The 17,625-nt window shown below is 43.4% G+C and overlaps 1 protein-coding gene across 1 annotated transcript in view; it reads left to right on the top strand.

Moving 5' to 3' along the window:
* Window positions 1-11,095: 11,095 nt before the first annotated feature.
* Window positions 11,096-17,625, top strand: part of NLRP5 (NLR family pyrin domain containing 5) — a 29,891-nt gene continuing 23,361 nt past the window's right edge. Inside the window, exons 1-2 of the mRNA XM_065899306.1 lie at window positions 11,096-11,452; window positions 14,695-14,772. Coding sequence (XP_065755378.1) covers window positions 11,164-11,452; window positions 14,695-14,772 — 367 coding nt within the window. The 5' untranslated portion in view covers window positions 11,096-11,163. The remainder of the gene's footprint in view (window positions 11,453-14,694; window positions 14,773-17,625) is intronic.

The raw sequence follows: 17,625 nt of genomic DNA, 5'->3' as shown, positions 1-17,625 counted from the left end.
ATAAACCTGGATTCTACTGTCTGCTCTTTTTTTTTTTTTGCATTTTAAAAATATTTGTTTGTTTGTTTTTTACAGTAGGTCTTTGTTGGTTATCTATTTTAAGTATAGTGTGTACATATCGATCCCAGACTCCCAATCTACCCCTCCCCCCCACTCTTCCCCCCAACCCCGTAACCGTAAGTTCATTCTCTAAGTCTGTGAGTCTGTTTCTGTTTTGTAAATCAGTTCATTTGTATCATTTCTCTTAGATTCCGCATATAAGCAATATCATATGGTATTTGTCTTTCTCTGTCTGACTTACTTCACTCAGTTTGATAATCTCCAGCCCATGCATGTTGCTGCAAATTGCATTATTTCGTTCTTTTTTATGGCTGAGTAATTAATATTCCATTGTATATATGTAGCACATCTTCTTTACCCATTCCTCTGTTGATGGATATTTAAGTTGCTTCATGTCTTGGCTATCAGAAACAGTGCTACAGTGAACACTGGGGGGCATGTATTCTTTCAGGTTATGGTTTTCTCTGGATATATGCCCAGGAATGGGATTGCTGGATCATATGGTAGCTCTATTTTTAGTTTCTTAAGGAAACTCCACACTGTTCTCCATAGTGGCTGTACCAATTTATACTCCCATCAACAATGTAGGAGGGTTCCCTTTTCTCCACACCCTCTCCAGCATTTATTATTTCTAGATTTTTTGATGATGGCTGTTCTGACTGGTATGAGATGGTAGCTCATTGCGGTTTTTTAAATTTTTTTATTTATTTATTTTTGGCTATGCCTCACAGCTTGTGGGATCTTAGCTCCCCGACCAGGGATCAAATCTGCACCCCCTGCATTGGAAGTGTAGAGTCTTCACCACTGGACCGCCAGGGAGGTCCCCTCATTGTAGTTTTGATTTGCATTTCTCTAATAATTAGTGATGTTGAGCATCTTTTCATGTGCCTCTTGGCCAACTGTAAAAAAAAAAAGTTAAAACGTAGCCATCTGCTCTTAAACTGTTTGTTTCTTCATCTTCTCCCCTGTCTTAAACAAATGAATGTGTTATCATCACTTACCAGATCTGCGGCTGTGAAGGGCTTAGTGGATCTTTCTGTTTCCCCATCTGTAATTTTGGGTTGGCATCCTCCTCCAGGAGACACTATGAGGATTGGAAGAAAGTGCATCTATAAGGCACTAAGTTCAGTGCCTGAAACCATCATGATCTCAATTATCGATGGATTCTGGGTATAGGTCATAGGAAACAGCTGGTGTTTTCATTATCTATTGCCCTGGAACAAATTACCTCAATGCTGAATAAGGCAACACACATCTGTTGTAAAATTTCTGAAGGTCAGAAATACGGGAGCAGTTTAACTGGATGGTTCTACTCAGGCTCTTTTATGAGCTGAGTTAAGGTATTGACTGGAGGGTGATGAGGCTGGAGGACCACCCTCCAAGCTCACCCACGTGGCTGTTGGCAGGAGGCCTCAGTTGCTCTCTGCAAGGCTGCTCCTAACGTTGCAGCTGGCTCCCTCCTGAACAAGTGATGGGAGAGGGAAGAAGGGGGAAGGGGGGGGGCAAAAGTCCCCCAAACAGAGCCACAGTCCTTTATTACTGAATCTTGAAAGACCCATCCCTTCTGCTTTATTCTAACGGTCACACAGACCCACTATAGCCCAGTGAGAGAGGGGGCTCCATGATAGTGTGAATAACAGGAAGAAGGATCTTTGGGGCCACTTGGAGGCACCTGCCACACCTTGTAATTGGTGGATCCAAGGCACCTGGGCTTCACCCCGAGCTCTTGAGAGCTGCACCATTGATCTTGAGCTTGTTGACTTGAACAATATATTCACAGCCTAAAAGTTGAGAGGTAGGTTTTATTCAGTAGGAATTTTTAGGACTTCAAGCCCAGGAGTCAGAGTCTCAAGTAACCCTGAGAAAACTGCTCTGAGGAGGTGAGGGGGGAGCTAGGATATATAGTAGTTTTGCAACAAAGGGCAGGTGGTAGGAACAAAAAATTACTGTTAATAAAAGAAAAGCAGATACCTCGAGTTAAGGCATATAGCACTTTTCTATGTATGGGAAGATGCAAGATTCTGGGCTCACTGAAATCATTCCTTTGGTATGCATCTCAGCTACTTGGGACCAGTGTCCTGTGTTTTCTCATCCTGAGTTCCCTCGGGGCTCACCGTGGGGAGTGGCTGCAGTCTGATGGCTGCTAGATGGCAGGTGTTCTTTGTTTCCTTCCTGACTTCCCTCGGTGCTCACCAGCTCACCACTGGGTTGCAATCACTGATGACTGTGACATCCTTTGTTTACTGATACGGCAGGCAATATTCCATTTACAGTAAGTCCCCTACATATGAACCTTCAAGTTGCGAGCTTTCAGAGATGTGAACGTGCATTCACATCTGCGTATGCCTGTCTGGCATACACTGTCTCGTGCGTGCGTCCTCTACTGGTTGTGCCTCTTGCCCTCAGTCTCCTGTGGCTGAGGATCCTTCAGCTCTGCCATCTCCCACCTCCTCTCCCTCCTCCAGTCAGTAACTCTTCTTTCCTGTTCACTCAGTGCCAGCCCCGGGATGCCAGCTATTATACTGTACTACTGTACTTTTCAAGGTACTGTTCTGTAAGATTAAAAATGTTTTCTTTGCTTTTATGTATTATTTGCGTGAAAAGTATTATAAACCTATTATAGTACAGTACTATATAGCTGATTGTGTTAGTTGGGTACCTAGGCTAACTTTTTGGACTTACGAACGCGCTCTCAGAACAGAATGTGTTCGTACGTAGGAGACTTACTATATCAATCTCATGGGTGGTACATTTCTGTCCTAGAGGTTTTACATATTTTCCAGCACTGCAAAAGAAAACCGAGCATAGGAGAACCAAATCTGATTCTTATCCTTCTCAGGGAGAAGAAACAGAGCGATGGAGCGGATATGATGAGAAGACTGGAGGGCCCAGTAGTGAACAACAAAATCCTGAAGATAGTTCAGGACTGGAAAGATGAGTGCTGTGATAAGGCAGAGTGGACGAATTGATCCGGTGCCGCCCTGCATAATTTTTTCCTGATGAAAAATTGGGCAATGGTTTCCTATTCTGTGGGCCATTCTGAGTCTACAATGGCTCAGTTAGTTCTGGGAAATGGTGTAACGCGTGACCTCCACATAGCTCCCTCGGAGATACTGAAGGTCACGTGTCAGACGTAGATTAGTCACGGAATTGGGGGCACCACGGTAAGCAGCGTTCCAGCTCACTTCTACTCCTGGCTTCTGGAAGTCATTGAATATGTCATGTTAACATTGTCTCTGGGAAATATCTGACTCACCTACTGGAGTATTGTGAGAATTGAATTAAAAATGTGCATGAGTGCAATTCAAAAACTTGTCAAGTGTTGTTTATTTACAAATAGACTTGTACATCAACTGTTACGAAGGAAAACATCTTGCCTCGAAAGAGGGTCCACTACTGTATAGCACAGGGAACTCTGCTCAATGTTGTGTGGCAGCCTGGATGGGAGGGGACTTTGGGGGAGAATGGATACGTGTATATGTAGGGCTGAGTCCCTTTGCAGTGCACCTGAAACTATCACAGCATTGTTAACTGGCTATACTCCAATCCAATACAAAATAAAAAGTTTTTAAAATAATAATAAAATATAGGAAAAAAACAGTGTCCAGAGAAAATTTCTGAGGGAGATAATATAGCAAGTGATGGAATAGGGAAATCACCTCATGTTTAAGGAACTTTTTTTTAAAAAGTGAAGTGTGGGACTTCCCTGGTGGTGCAGTGGTTGGGAATCTGCCTGCCAATGCAGGGGACACGGGTTCGAGCCCTGCTCCGGGAAGATCCCACATGCCGCGGAGCAACTGAGCCCGTGTGCCACAACTTCTGAAGCCTGCGCACCTAGAGCCCATGCTCTGCAACAAGAGAAGCCACCACAATTAGAAGCCCGCGCACCGCAACAAAGAGTAGCCCCAGGTCTCTGCAACTAGAGAAAGCCCGCGTACAGCAATGAAGACCCCATGCAGCCAAAAATAAATAAATAAAAATAAAAAGTGAAGTATGACTCAACTTTTTTTTTGAAGGAGTTTAGTCCATTAATAAACAAATTAAAGCGAATTTCTCTTGAATGTGTACTAGGCTGAACCTGGACCCAGTTTGGAAGGTCTAGAGGGTGGTTTCCTGAATTCTGTCTCCCTAGTGACCATCATGGGACCTTGAGAAGCTTTAGAATGTGCAGGTGGCCTCCTGTGCAACGTCGTGGAATAGACTGTACATCACAGGGCAGACTCTGCACTTTTTTTTTCTTTTGGCCGCACCATGTGGCTTGTGGGATTTATTTCCCCAACCAGGGATTGAACCCAGGCCCTCTGGACCAGCAGGGAATTCCCCAGACTGCAGTTTTTCAGGTCCCAGCTATCTAGCACAGGACTAAAGTATTAGGGCAGCATTTAGAAGTCAAAGATCTAGAAAGCAGTCATACAAGTATTTTCTTTTGAAACAGTCCTCTTATTCTACACAAAGTGGTGACCGGGTATTACCTACATTGGTTTCTCAACTCTCTAAAGGAGTTTTGTTGCAAAAGTTAGAGCAGTTGAGACCCTCAACCCCACCCCCAGTCCATTCTTCAGGGGTGGACAGAAATAAATGTCCGTCCAAAGTCGGACTCTAAAGTGAAAATTTGCTTTAATTTGTTCTCCAGAGCCCAGAATTTCACATGTCATGCATTGCTAAAAGGATTCACAGTGACTGAGGTGAGGCTGCCCAAAATGCTTTGCCTGGGGTGGGCAGGCTCGGAGGTGGGCGATGTAAAGCCAGAGACCCCCCCCAACTGACACGTTCCCCAGAAGAACCTAGGAGACCCCCACTTTGCTAAAGCAAGGAGGGAATATGCCTTGAGATGAGCCAGGCTGAAAGTATGATCGAGGTTTCCCATCTTCGTGGCACACTTTATTAACACGGAATCTTTAAAGATGCTGTAGCCTAGCTCCCAGCTCCAGACATCCTGACTTAATTGGAATGGGTGCGGCCTGAGTATGGGGGATTTTAAAAGTTCCCCCAGAGGGAAGAGATAGGGGAACATATGTATACGTATAACTCATTCACTTTGTTATAAAGCAGAAACTAACACACCATTGTAAAGCAATTATACTCCAATAAAGATGTAAAAAAAAAAAGTTCCCCCAGGTGATTCCAACCTGCAGTGAAATCTGGGAACCACTGAAGTAGGAGATATTGTTACTGTGGTAACCATTTTGCAATATATGTCTATGAAATCAGCATGTTATACAACTTAAGCCTACACAGCGTTGATGATTCCCTCAATAAAGCCAGAAAAAAAGAAAGAACTGCTTTGGGAGGTAACCATTAATGTGGAGGCTCGAGGCACAAGGTAGCTGGTGTTGCTATTAACCGAGATGGGCACTTTTTAAAAATTTTTATTTTTTACACAATTTTCAAAGGTTACTTTCCATTTACATTTATTACAAAATATTGGCTAAATTCCCCCATGCTGTGCACTACCTCCTTGTAGCCTGTCTTACGCCCACTAGTTTGTACCTCCTACTCCCCCACCACTCTTTTGCCCCTCCCCCTCCCCACTGGTAACCAGTGGCTTGTTCCCTATATCTGTGAGTCTGCTTCTTTGTTGTTATATTCACTAGTTTGTTGCATTTTTTAAAGATTCTGCATATAAGTGATAAAATACAGTGTTTGTCTTTCTCTGACTTATTTCACTTAGCATAATGCCCTCCAAGTCCATTCATGTTGCTGCAACTGGCAAAATGTTCTTTTTATGGCTGAGTAATATTCCATTGTATGTATGCACCACATCTTCTTTATCCATTCCTCTGTTGGTGGGCACTTAGGTTGCCTCCATATCTTGGTTATTGTGAATAGTGCTGCTATGACCGTTGAGGTGCAGGTATCTTTTCGAATTAGAGTTTTTGTTTTTTTCCAGGTATATACCCAGGAGTGGACTTGTTGGGTCATATGGTAGTTTTATTTTTAGTTTTTTGAGAAACTTGCATTCTGTTCTCCATAGGGGCTGCCCCAATTTACATTCCCACAACAGTGAACGAGGGTTCCCTTTCCTCCACACCCTGTCCAGCAGTTGTTACTTGTGGTCTTTCTGACGATGACCATTTTGGCAGATGTGAGGGGCTATCTCATTGCATTTTTAATTTGCATTTCCCTGGTGATTAGCAATGGTGAGAAGAGGGGCACTTTAGAACGTTGGGAAAGATTCATTTGATAACAAACAGGTATATATATTATGAGTTCACAGGACTCCAGGTGAGAGAGTTTTGTGGAGAAAGTCAATTGAACAAACAACAGAAGCATCATTAGAGAGCGGTCAGTAAATGCCAGGTCTGGTAAAATGAGGACACACACACACATCGTTGCTCTGGGACAACCAGGTGAGGGCTCTAGAGGTCCTGGGCACAGGTGTGCTAAGGGTGATGCAGCATCCTCACCTGTTAGGTGGGAAGGGGGCGGGGCATGCCGGTGCAGAAAGCAGCGGCTCCACATCTACCCCGGGTCTGGCCATTTAGAGCCGTGGCAGCCAATGGACGGCAACAACGTCACCGGCCCAAGATTCCCCAAAGACCCATCACCACGTGGTTGCCAGTTGGGATCTGGTCTTGGAGGCGAGGAGTGAACTTGGTGAGTAGTTTCTCCTGTCTTGTTCCTGGTACCTTTCTCTCCCCGTTTTTCTACATTCCTGGTTGGAACTGTTCGTTGCGCCCTGCTCTGTGCTCCCTCTCTCTCCATTTAGACTAGTCAGAGCCCAGAGACCAAAGATACCCTTAGACAGAAGGAAGTGTCCCATTTCCCCGCTTTGCTGAAAAGGTCTACCCACAAAACATCTGTTTGGGGTGTTTCAGTACAGCCCTCAATTCTTCCTAATCTCTAGGTCTAAAGTGCAGGACAGAATTGGGGTGCTCTGACTCAAAGGGTCGAGACCAGCTGATGTCTGGTCCACATCTTACAAGACTCCTTTGTTAATTCTGCTAATAATATGTTCGCTCTGGCTTACAGCCATCAAAGTGCTATATGGTCCTGAGGGTGTTCTTTGTCAAGGGAGGAAACTGAGTTACAGGTGAGTTAAATGCGTTTGCCTGGGGCGCTAAGAGGTGACTCAATATTTGAAACAGGGTCTAACTGATGTCAAGCCCTGTAATCTTAACTGCTTCTGTGGAATCATTCAAGACACCTGTGCAGCAAATGAACCTATCTACCAAACAGAAGCAAACTCACAGGCTTGCGGTTGCCGAGGGAGAAGGGGAAGGGGTGGGTTGGGAGTTTGGGGTTAGTAGGTGCAAACTATTATATATAGAATGGATAAACAACAAGGTCCTACTGTATAGCTCAGGGAACTATATTCTACACCCTGGGACAAACCATAATGGGAAGCAATATAAAAAAAGTATATATGTGTATAGCTGAGTCACTTTGCTCTACAGCAGAAATTAACACAACATTGTGAATCAACTATACTTCAATAAAAAAAAATTTTTTAAGATACCTGTGCAGAAAGGTGTTTCAGGAAAGAGTATAGATAAAGGATAGAGACAAACACACTTTTGGTGAGTCATTTGTTCCCAGAAAATAGCTTTGACCACCAGTCTTTTTTTGGCTGTGTTGGGTCTTTGTTGCTGTGCGTGCACGGGCTTTCTCTAGTTGTGGTAAGCAGGGGCTACTCTTCGTTGAGGTGTGTGGATTTCTCACTGCAGTGGCTTCTCTTGTTGCAGAGCACAGGGTGCACAGGCTTCAGTAGTTGTGGTGCACAGACTTAGTTACTCTGCAGCATGTGGGATCTCCCCAGACAGGGCTCGAACCCATGTCCCCTGCATTGGCAGGCGGATTCTTAATCACTGTGCCACCAGGGAAGTCCCTGACCACCAGTCTTAACTTACATCCCTACAACCTACAGTCCTGCTTCTATTGGAATAATGTCTTTGCCTTCTCACCAGTCCTGCCTCGATTTTACAGCAGGTGTCCGTCAGCCTATCCCACGTTAATCCTTCCACCTGGGCTCTCCTCCCATCAACTCACCTGTCTTTTGCGTTTGATGTATCAGTTCCCAGTCTGGGATGTATTGGAAGAGGTGGAGTGTTAGAATCAGATGCACAGGACGATGCTCTTTCCTGAAAGAGAGCAAGCTCTTCCACTTTACAGAACTTTACAGAACCTCTGATTTCAACTCTGTAAAGTGAGGACAATAATATTATTATTATAGTAATAATACAGTAATCGTTATATATTGATACTGTTTACAGAAAGTTTACATGAGATGCTGCAAATCTCCTAAGAAGGGATTTAGATAAGTACTCATTTAATTTTTGTTTTTGTTTTTTTGGGGTACACGGGCCTCTCACTGTTGTGGCCTCTCCCGTTGTGGAGCAGAGGCTCCGGACGCGCAGGCCCAGTGGCCACGGCTCACGGGCCCAGCCGCTCCGCGGCATGTGGGATCTTCCCGGACTTTGTCTCTCCGTCATCAGTAATGTTCATCTTTTTTTTTCTTTCATAGATGAGTAATGGTAAGAAGGAATCAAGTGCGGTTTTGTTTGTTTGGCGGTGCCTTGCAGGATCTTAGTTCCCCCGACCAGGGATCGAGCCCGTGTTGCCTGCACTGGGAACGCACCGTCTTATCCACTGGACGGCCAGGGATGTCCCTCAATTGTTTTAGTAAAATGCATTTATTTCTATTAGCTTCTACAAACATGATTCTTAATGGGTGATACCTTTTAGTATTTTGAAAAAGCAAACAGTATGGGAAAATACGAAGTAAAATGTGTCCTTTCCTAGGCCCATTAGTTCACCACCACCCACCTTGATCCATTTTGGTGTGTATACAGGGGGTGAGGGTTGTATTAAATGTCTTAGAGGCTGAGGCACCAACCTATGCTGATTACTGAGCATTTTTAAGGATGCAGAATGCAACGATGCCTGAATGAACCCACATGTTATCGATCAACCCCTAAATGACCTTCAGTCTTGCTATTGTGAACGAAACTATCTAATAATAATTACATTTAAATGCATTATTTATAGAGATCGTTCAGTAGTCAAAGAGGAGATTTGCCAGATTTAAGAATTATTCCTGGAGGGACTTCCCTAGCTGTCCAGTGGTTAGGGCTCCGTGGTTCCACTGCAGGGGGTATATGGGTTTGATCCCTGGTCGGGGAACTAAGATCCCTCTTGCCTCTTAGTGTGGCCAAAAAATTAAAAAAAAAGAATTATGCCTGGAGCATTCCTAACAAGTACAAAATATTTATGTTGTCACAGACCAGCCTTCTAACTAAGAGAAGAAATGTCAGGCACAGGTCATGAGTGTACACTATAGATACCTGTAGAACAAGTTGATCTAGTGGATGGAGGTTACCAAATCTGCTCTGATGGCTGATGATGTTGAGCATCTTGTCATGTGCTTATTAGTCATCAGTGTATCTTCTTTGGGGGATTGTCTGTTCAGATCCTTTGCTTGTTGTTAGTTGAGTCATTTATCTTTTTTTTTTTTTTTTTTTTTTGCTGTACGCGGGCCTCTCACTGTTGTGGCCTCTCCCGTTGCGGAGCACAGGCTCCGGACGCGCAGGCCCAGCGGCCACAGCTCACGGGCCCAGCCACTCCACGGCATGTGGGGTCCTCCCGGACCGGGGCACGAACCCGCATCCCCGGCGTCGGCAGGGGGACTCCCAACCACTGCGCCACCAGGGAAGCCCTATTTATCCTTTTATTAGGAGGTTTTTTTTACAGGGAAGAGCCAAAACTGACTATGTGTTGGATCTGTTTCTTTAACTTTTGCTTCCCGTTGCTTTTGTTCACTAAAAGGATACTGTCTATACATAATGGCCTGCCTTGGGGAAACCTGCCTTCTGCCTGAAGGTTAAACCAAAGTGCCTTTGTTCAGGGAAACATCGGGACCCTGTTCGACCTGTGGATGGCTGCAAGAAAGAAGAAATTAACACATCCCCTCCCGGAGGCTGGCCATTCCAGGAGATATTTGCAAATCTTATAGCCTTTTTTACTTTACTTCCTCATCTCCTCCCCCTCTCTGTTCTATAAAAGAAGCTGGCATCCAAACCCTGATAAGATGGTTATTTGGAGACTTTAGTCTGCCGTCTTCTCAGTCTGCAGGTTTTCCGAACACCTCGTCTCCAATTTATTGGCCTGTCGTTCGGTGAGCAGAGCGAGCTTGGACTTGAAAGCAGTTTTATATTTTCTAGATACAAGTTCCAGATCAGATATTTTCAGATACTTATCAGTATACTTTTTTTTTAAGTAGTACCTTCCTTCATCTACCTTTAAATTTATTTATTTTTGGCTGTGTTGGGTCTTTGTTGCCGCACGTGGGCTTTCTCTAGTTGCGAGGAACAGGGGCTACTCTTCGTTGCGGTGCACGGGCTTCTCATTGCGGTGGCTTCTCTTGTTGCGGAGCAGGGGCTCTAGGCACGCAGGCTTCAGTAGTTGCAGCACGTGGGCTCAGTAGTTGTGGCTCGCTGGCTCTAGAGCACAGGCTCAGTAGTTGTGGCACATGGACTCAGTTGCTCTGCAGCATGTGGGATCTTCCCGGACCAGGGCTTGAACCCTTGTCCCCCGCATTGCCAGGTGGATTCTTAACCACTGTGCCACCAGGGAAGCCCTATCAGTATACTTTTATACCAAAAATCTTTACTGTGTTTGTATAACTGAATGTTATATTAACAGGCACAACTGGAATCAACTGATCTAGAAACTGTGTGACTGGTTTTCAGTAAGTGGTGGGAACCTATTTGCCAATTCCCTTGAGTCTGGCCTGTTAGCCAAGGTCATTCACTGGCAAGTGTTTTCAGTCTTACCCTGTGCCAGATGCTATTTCAGGAACTAGGGATCCAGGCAGTAAAATATCCCAGAGCTTATATTCTGGTAACAAGATAGATACGGCGTCAAGTAATTCTAAGTCTACGAAGAATTGTTACCTGTTAATTGGGCTTCTCTCAGTATCTTTCACAAAAGGAATAGAGGATGTCATTCCATCTGGTGAGTCCATTGAGGCTGGTTGTACAGACTTGAGAATTTGATACAAGGTTCTCTTTTGAATTGTGTCACTTTTCCAACAGGTCCCATTTGCTTCGTTTACCAAAGAATCTACTTCTCCATTAAAACCTGAGCTCTCAGCCTTGTGTTAAGATGGGAGAAGCCAAATTATCCTCCTTTTCCAGCTATGGACTGCAATGGTGTTTCAAGCAGCTACACAAAGAAGAGTTTCAGATATTTAAGGCATTACTAAAGGAAAGCGCTTCGGAACCGGCAGCCTGCTCTTTTCCACTGGTTGAAGTGGATAACGCCGATTCGGAACAGCTCACCTCCCTCTTGCATGAGCATTATAAAGAATCTTTTGCCTGGAAGATATCCATTGACATCTTTGAAAAGATGAGCCTGTCGGCCCTCTCAGAGATGGCCAGGGATGAGATGAAAAGTGAGTAAGAGAGATTTGGGGCAGATCTAGGGGTAGGAGAAAAGGGAGGTGACCTCAAGTTCCCATGAGAACGGGAAAGGTATCATTGTTCTCTCAGGGGGTCCACCTCTACAGCGTGAGTCTGAACTAGGAGAGCTAACTCACTCATTGGTCAACCTCCCTGGCTGGAAGCTAGAGTCGTCTCCAGCCTGTGAAACAATGAAGGAGAAGACAGGGGTAGATAAACCCTCTATCTGGACAGAATTTGGTCACAGTTAGTAGATGGGATTTGTAGTCAGAAGTGCGTAGCTCTGCTGTCACCACAAGTATGACTTCTGGCAAATTTTTCCTACTCTGACCCCTGGATTCCACATCTGGGAACAGTGACTGTGAGGCTTATCTGTGCTGTTGCAAAGGTTCCATAAGATAATGTATAGAAAGTGGTTAACAAAGCTTCACTCATTTTTTGAGAACACTAATGGCTGTACAATGGGCATCTCCCTTATTTCTTGCCCCAGACTGAGGAACTAAGGTTCAAGGAACTTCTCTAAGGACTGACCTTCCTCAGAATGTTGGTGCCCATATTATAGCAATGTACTTACATCAAATTGTGTAGTTATCTTAAGGTATTTAGGAGAAAGGTAGTAGAAAAAATTAATAGCTCTCCTTCATCAGGAGGAATTGTCTCCTCAACTGTGGACAAAAACTTAACGAAGAGCCCCAAGTATAAGCAATCAGATTGGCCCTAAAGACTTACAGGTATTACATGCCTATATGTAGCTCATCGGCTGTAGCTGCAAAGGGCTTGAACAGAAGCTATTCCTTCGGAGCCTCAAAAAAGCCCTGGGTGGAAAACGTATTAGTATTATTCACAGGAAATAAGGGTTATAAAATTAAAACAATTGTTGGTGTTTACCAGTCAGTACCCCAGTCTAAATACCATGTTGAAGTTGTCATGTGCTCTGCTGTTGATTTTCAAACTCACCCAAAAACTAGGTTCCCCATGACAGAAGCTAAAATAGAGATTCTACCAAGTTACACAAGTTGACCGAGTTCGTGACCTAATATGTGACGAAAATTACTTAACATTCATTTTGCATATCTTTAACAATTATTTTGCATACTCTCGTGTATCGTGTGCCAGAGATTTATAGCTTGCAATGCAATAGGGAAGAGGGATAAATGGGCAATTTTTTAAATGGATGGTGTAGAAAAATATGTGAAGACTAGAATCACTTCCTAGAAGAAGTAAGGTTTAGGCTGAGACAGAAATGAAGAAAAGGAATTAGCCAAGCTAATTGGGTAGAGGAGAACATTCTGACCAAAAGAGAGCAACATTATGAAGTCTTTAACAAAGAAAGAGGTTGGATAGACCATGAAGCATTGGAGAGAATATGGCAGGAGATGAAGATAAAAAGATGGTCTAGGGGCTTCCCTGGTGGTGCAGTGGTTGAGAGTCCGCCTGTCGATGCAGGGGACGCGGGTTCGTGCCCCGGTCCGGGAAGATCCCACATGCCGCGGAGCGGCTGGGCCCGTGAGCCATGGCCGCTGAGCCTGCGCGTCCGGAGCCTGTGCTCCGCAATGGGAGAGGCCACAACAGTGAGAGGCCCGCGTACAGCAAAAAAAAAAAAAAAAAAAAAAAAGATGGTCTAGAAGTCAGACAGCATCTTGAAAATAATTTTAATAGCAAAGCATAAGCAATTAAATAGTTTTTTTTTAATTTATTTATTTTTAATTTATTTATTTTTGGCTGCATTGGTTCTTCGTTGCTGCACGTGGGCTTTCTATAGTTGCTGTGAGCAGGGAATACTCTTTGTTGCGGTGCACGGGCTTCTCATTGCCGTGGCTTCTCTTGGTGCGGAGCACGGGCTCTAGGCACGTGGGCTTCAGTAGTTGCGGCACGCAGGCTCAGTAGTTGTGGCCTACGGGCTCTAGAGCTCAGGCTCAGTAGTTGTGGCGCACGGGCTTAATTGCTCTGTGGCATGTGGGATCTTCCTGGACCAGGGATCGAACCCGTGTGCCCTGCGTTGGCAGGTGGATTCTCAACCACTGCGCCACCAGGGAAGCCCAATTAAATAGTTTTAAAGGGGTAGGGGTAGAAATAATCAAACTGGCATTTCAGCATTGTTGCTGAAGTCATGAGTGGTCTGGAAAGAGTCATGAGTGGATGTGGGGAGACCAGTTAGGGGTCCATTCTAGCATCCCATGGGAGGAATAAAGGCGGCTTGGACTAGGGTGATGATGGCAGTTAAAGAAAAAGTAGAAATGGAATTAGAAGATATTTTGGAAGCAGACACAACAGTTTTTGAGGACTAAATGCAGATGGAGAATATGGGATCAAGCATGGTACCCAAGTTTCTGGCATGAGTGACGGGGTGGATGGGGTTCCATTGCCTCATCCCAGGAAATACTGGAAGAGATTTTTGCAGCAAGTAGATGGGGGAGGGGGAGGGAGGATTGGTCAATGTTAGAGCTTATGAGTTGAAGGTACCTCTATTTGGAGAACTCACAGGCATCTGAGTAGTTAACTAACTATTCTGACGTTCGAGAGAGGTGTTTAAGATGACTCTTGACGATTAACTCTTTTTTTAAATTTATTAATTAATTTATTTATTTTGGCTGCCTTGGGTTTTCGTTGCTACACGCGGGCTTTCTCTAGTTTCAGCGAGCGGGGGCCACTCTTCGTTGTGGTGTGCAGGCTTCTCATCACAGTGGCTTCTCTTGTTGCAGAGCACGGGCTCTAGGCACGTGGGCTTCAGTAGTTGTGGCACGTGGGCTCAGTAGTTGTGGCTCGCGGGCTCTAGAGCGCAGGCTCAGTAGTTGTGGCACACGGGCTTAGTTACTCCGCGGCATGTGGGATTTTCCTGGACCAGGACTCGAACCCGTGTCCCTGCATTGGCAGGCGGATTCTTAACCACTGAGCCACCAGGGAAGCCCTTGACAATTAACTCTTAATAACCATAATATACTGTCTTATTATATGACCTACCCAGGATCATACAGCAAAAATGGGACTGAAATGTACATTTACGCGCTCAAAATCAGACAGTCTTTACTATAAATCTCTACTGCTTAACCGTGCTGGTGGTATTTGAGGGTCTGTCTCCATTTTTCTCATTTCAGACTAGTCATGGAATAAACTGTGAGATCCTGAGACTAGTCTTTGTGGCCCACAGTAATTTGGGCAGAGGATGTGCTCATCCCTGATTTGGGGAACTGCCGTGACTTTATTGAGACATTATCTCATCTACTCTCTATTGCAGAATATTTACTGGCTGAAAAAGCAGAACATTCTACACCAACAAAGACGGACCAAGGTCCAAGCATGGAAGAAGTACCAAGTTAGTGGGGGAGAGGGGGGTGGAAAATGGATATGTATGAGTGTTGCTGCTATTAACATTTATGTATCAGGAAATTATCACAGAAAAATATTTATTGAGATCTAAGATAGTAATATCTCAGTAAGATATGGGGTAGATACCTCTAGTAGAATTTGGTGTTGAGGGTTTCAGAAAAACAGAGGTTCAGGAATTGTTCCCACCTTTCTGTTTAGACAACCTGGTGATGTGGAAAGTCAATGATTGTTTTCAAAAATATTGATTGATTGATTGACTTATGTGGCTGCACAGGGTCTTAGTTGTGGCACATGGGATCTTTTTTGCCACATTCAGGATCTTAGTTGCAGCCTGTGAACTCTTAGTTGTGGCATGGCATGTGGGATCTTAGTTCCCCGACCAGGGATTGAACCTGGGCCCCCTGCATTTGGGAGCATGGAGTCTCAGCCACTGGACCACCAGGAAGTCCCGAAAGTCAATGAAGTAAATTTCAAACTCTGAAATCACTTCAAGCTGGGCTTTTATTCCATCTGTACAACATAACTTACGTTGGCAGGTATGGGTTACTTTAATCATTCCTTGGACAAATATTTGAAAACCTCATAGCTGCCAGTATTGTCCATTTTCAGTTGGAATGGGTAGTAACAAATACCAACAATGACGACATTTCTAGAATACTTGCCATGGGCCGGGCGCTGTTCTCACATTTTGTGATTATGTCGTGGGATCCTACACCTGTCTCATAAGGGAGGTATTAATATCCCCATTTTATTGATGAAAAACTACGATAGAGTGATGATGTGGGGCTAAAATTAGATTTCTGTATAAGGGAATGAGCCCAATATCTGTTCCAAGGTAAGTTCAGAAATAGAAGCTTCTTTCTAATTATAATTTACAGGAAACTTACCAGAAGGAGTAAGTTTTTGGTTAGAGGTAAAAGCTGAAATGAGTTTTTGGTGCATTGAATTTGAGGTCCCTTTAAGGTAGTGAGTTAAACATATGATCCTGGATTTGTAGGGAAGAGATCAGCACTAGAGAGCAATATTTGTAACTCTTAAGTACAGACATGATCATTAAATCCATGGAAGAAGAAAAGGTGTCTCCCCCCGACCCCTAGTATCCCCTTTGGTAACCCTAAGTTTGTTGTCTGTGTCTGTGAGTCTATTCGTTTTGTAAATAAGCTCATTTGTATCATTTTTTAGATTCCACATATAAGGGATATCATGTGATATTTGTCTTTGACTTACCTCACTTAATATGATAAACTCTAGGTCCATTCATGTTGCTGCAAATGGCATTATTTCATTTTTTATGGCTGAGTAATATTCCATTGTATATATACACAACACTGTATATAAAATAGGTAAACAACAGGTACCTACTGTATAGCACAGGGAACTATATTCAATATCTTATAATAAACCATAATGGAAAATAATCTGAAAAAGAATATGTGTTTATATATATAAATAAATATATATAAATAAATATAGATATATACAAATATTTATATAAATATATATTAACTGAATCACATTGCTATATAGTTGAAAATAACATAACATTGTAAATTAACTGTACTTCAATTTAAAAAGAAAAGAAAAAGAAAAAGCGGCTGAGGAAGAGGCAAAGAAGGGTTGAATTCAACTGCAGCCTCTCTTTCTGGGGTTCCTCTACCTCTACAAAAACCTACAGCCCAAGAGCACAGTCTGTCCTTTTGACGGAAGAGAATACATCAGTGTGACCTCAGCAAATGGACCTTGTTCAGATCTCAGAGCGTCTGCTGCTTGTGGGTTTAATACAGATCTGTTCATGACCTTCCTGATGCAGAACAATGAAGTTTAAGATTTAGAACTTTTGTGTAGAGATTTTATGTAGGGCTAGTCACTGTCTCATGCACTTGTATAGAGAGAGTCTTACTCTCTTTTTTTTTTTTTTAAAAAAGATAATGGTAGTACCAGCAAATGTAAGGAACCGGATAGGAATTTTTAATATTTTAAATTTTTATTTTATATTGCTGTATGGTTGATTTACAGTGTTGTGTTCATTTCAGATGTAGAGCAAAGTGATTCAGTAACACATATATATCTCTTCTTTTTCAGATTCTTTCCCATATAGGTTATTACAGAATATTGTGTTCCCTGTGCTATACAGTAGGTCCTTATCAGTTACCTATTTTATATATAGTAGTGTGTATATTTTTCTCCCTCCCCCCCCCCCCCCGCCATTTCCCATTTTGGTAACCATAAGTTTCTTTTCTAGGTCTGTGAGTCTCCTTCTGTTTCGTAAGGAAGTTCATTTGTATCCATTCTTCGATTCCACCTATAAGTGATATCTATGATACTTGTCTTTCTCTGTCCCACTTACTTCACGTAGTATGATCATCTAATTTTTTATGTTAGTGCATACCTATTGGATGTCAGAGACTGTTAAAGAGGTATGGAGGTAAAATGACAAAGTATTTTTCTCACGGAGCTCACCTTGGAAGCTGAGAGCTAGATAATTAAACACATAAAAGAATTGCCATTTATGACAAATGTCGGGAATAAAATAAAGAGGGTAAGGTTGAAAGAATTACACTTTGTAATGATAATAGTGGCCATTGCTCATCTTTGCCAAGCCCCGTGCCGATAAATATCGAAGGCACTTTTTGTTCCTTAAATATTTGCCGCAGCCCTTGAAGAAGATGTCCATCTCATCTTATGGGTGAGGAAATGGAGGTCCAGAAAATGAGGCAACTTGTTCCAAATCACAGACACTATAGAGCTTCGAGTTCCAGGCAGTACCAGTCTAACTTCAAAGGCTGTGCTTACCTCCCCGTAAACAGCAGTATCCCCTGTCACATGGAGCTGTTTCTCC

This window comes from Phocoena phocoena, chromosome 20 (genome assembly GCF_963924675.1).
Source record: "Phocoena phocoena chromosome 20, mPhoPho1.1, whole genome shotgun sequence".
Classification (NCBI taxonomy): Eukaryota; Metazoa; Chordata; class Mammalia; order Artiodactyla; family Phocoenidae; genus Phocoena; species Phocoena phocoena.
The sequence above is the reverse complement of the archived record's forward strand: the minus strand, read 5'-3'. Positions and strand labels throughout refer to the sequence as shown.